This window comes from Sapajus apella, unplaced genomic scaffold (genome assembly GCF_009761245.1).
Source record: "Sapajus apella isolate SASKATOON/1434 unplaced genomic scaffold, GSC_monkey_1.0 scaffold172, whole genome shotgun sequence".
NCBI classification, from domain to species: Eukaryota; Metazoa; Chordata; class Mammalia; order Primates; family Cebidae; genus Sapajus; species Sapajus apella.
Window position 1 is genome coordinate 1,604,757 of NW_022437112.1, and position 2,107 is coordinate 1,606,863.

At 58.5% G+C, this 2,107-nt stretch overlaps 1 protein-coding gene across 1 annotated transcript in view; it reads right to left on the bottom strand.

Annotated features, from left to right (window-relative positions):
* Window positions 1-2,107, bottom strand: part of ASMT (acetylserotonin O-methyltransferase) — a 22,623-nt gene that overhangs the window by 3,817 nt on the left and 16,699 nt on the right. The window contains exon 6 of the mRNA XM_032267782.1: window positions 952-1,092. Within this exon, the coding sequence (XP_032123673.1) occupies window positions 952-1,092 (141 nt within the window). The remainder of the gene's footprint in view (window positions 1-951; window positions 1,093-2,107) is intronic.

Genomic DNA, 2,107 nt, shown 5'->3' on the forward strand with positions numbered 1-2,107 from the left:
AATGATATTCAGTAGGAACAACGAACTCAGCATCCCTGGGAGCACCGGCCTGGGAACATGCGAAGCTTAGCATGGACACCAAAAAGGAAACGGAACACAGCTCCGGCGACGGAGGTATACAAAGCCTGCCTCGGCTGTGTAACACGCAGCGACTTTTGTTTATTTATTTATGTTTTCCAGACAGAGTCTCACCCTGTCGTCCAGGCTGGAGTGCAGTGGTGTGACCTCAGCTCACCGCAACCTCTGCCTCAAGAGTTCAAGCCATTCTCCTGCCTCAGCCTCCCCAGCAGGCGGGATGACAGGCGCCCGCCACCACGGCCGGCTAATTTTGGCTTGTTTAGTGGAGACGGGGTTTCACCATGTTGGCCAGGCTGGTCTCCAGCTCCTGACCTCAGGTGATCCGCCCGCCTCGGCCTCCCAAAGTGCTGGGATGACAGGCGTGAGCCACCGCGCCCTGCCAAAAGGACTTTTTTTCTTTCTATTTTTTTTTTTACACGGAGTCTCGCTCCGTGGCCCAGGCTGGAGTGCAGTGGTGTGATATCTGCTCACTGCAACCTCCGCCTCCCGGGTTCAAGCGATCCTCCTGCCTCAGCGTCCGGAGTAGCTGGGAGGCCCCAGGTGCCTGCGGCAAAGCCTGGCTAACTGGGGAGGCCGAGGCGGGCAGATCACAAGGTCAAGAGTTCGAGACCATCCCGCCCAACATAGAGAAACCCCGTCTGTACTAAAAATACAAAAAAATTAGCCAGGCGTGGTGCCGTGTGCCCGTAATCCCAGCTACTCGGGAGGCTGAGACAGGAGAATCGCTTGAACCCGGGAGGAGGAGGTTGCAGTGAGCTGAGATCACACCACTGCACTCCAGCCTGGGCCACGGAGCGACACTGTGTGTCAAACTAATAAAAATCAAAGACGTCTTCAGACACGTCTGTGCTTCCCGAAGAGACACAAACCCACCTTCCTGGAAGCCAACCTGCTCTTCCTCCGGGAGTGGGAAGTGCTGCTTTGCCGTCCTCACCACTTCTGGGAGGTCGAAAACGGTGACGTGACATCCGGGGTACAGACAAAGGCACTGCCTGGCCAGAGCCCCGGCCCCACCTGTGGCGAAGTGGACAAGGTGTGTTTGACCCTCAGAGGTGAGCCCGTGACACGCGGCTCACCCTCCATCCACCATGGACCCGTGAAGAATCCGACCTGGGCCCCTGGTCCTTCCGCCATGTGTGGGATTGATGGTGACGTGACCGTCTGCAGGCCCCTGAACCCAGCTGGTCTTCCTGGCTGCGCTGACCCACGCTCCAGGCCCCCACGCGGACACAGTTACCGTGTGATCTTGTGCTGGTGCGCGTGGCCAACAGCTAAGTGAAGAGCGCCGTGGCAAGCCACAGGTACACAAAGTCCGTGGAAGACCACAGACACCTCCAGCCCCGGCCGCCTGCTCCGTGATTTTCTGCCCAAGCTGCTCCCCAGGCAAGGGGGATCTTGAACTCTATCTCCCTCTACTCACAGTGACTAGTGGTCATCACCTTGAAGAAGCTACCCAGCCTGCAAAGAGCCTTCCACCAGCCAGGAGCTGCTCCGAGGGACCCGTGCAGTGGGAGGACACACACGGGGCGGCTGGATCACGGCCCAGAGTGTGAAAGCTTTATGGGCTGGACGACGGGCTCAACATGTGAGCTCAGGGTTGCGGGGTTTGTATTCGAGAAGCGTGCTCAGTCAGGATGTGGGGTCTCACACCTGTCATCCCAGCACCTTGGGAGGCCGAGGCGGGCGGATCACCTGAGGTCAGGACTTGGAGACCAGCCTGGCCAACCTGGGGAAACCTCATCTCTACTAAAAATACCAAAAATTAGCCGGGAGTGGTGGTGTGCACCTGTAATCCCACCTACTCGGGAGGCTGAGGCAGGAGAATCACTTGAACCTGGGAGGTGGAGGTTGCAGTGAGCCACTGCACTCCAGCTCAGGTGTGAGATCGAGACTTCTTCTCAAGAAAGAACAGAAAAGAGAAGAGAAGGGAAGGGGAGTGGAGGAGAGGGGAAGGGAGGGGATGGAAAGGGAGGGGAGGGGAGGGGAGGGGAAGGGAGGGGATGGAAAGGGAGGGGAGGGGAGGGGAGGG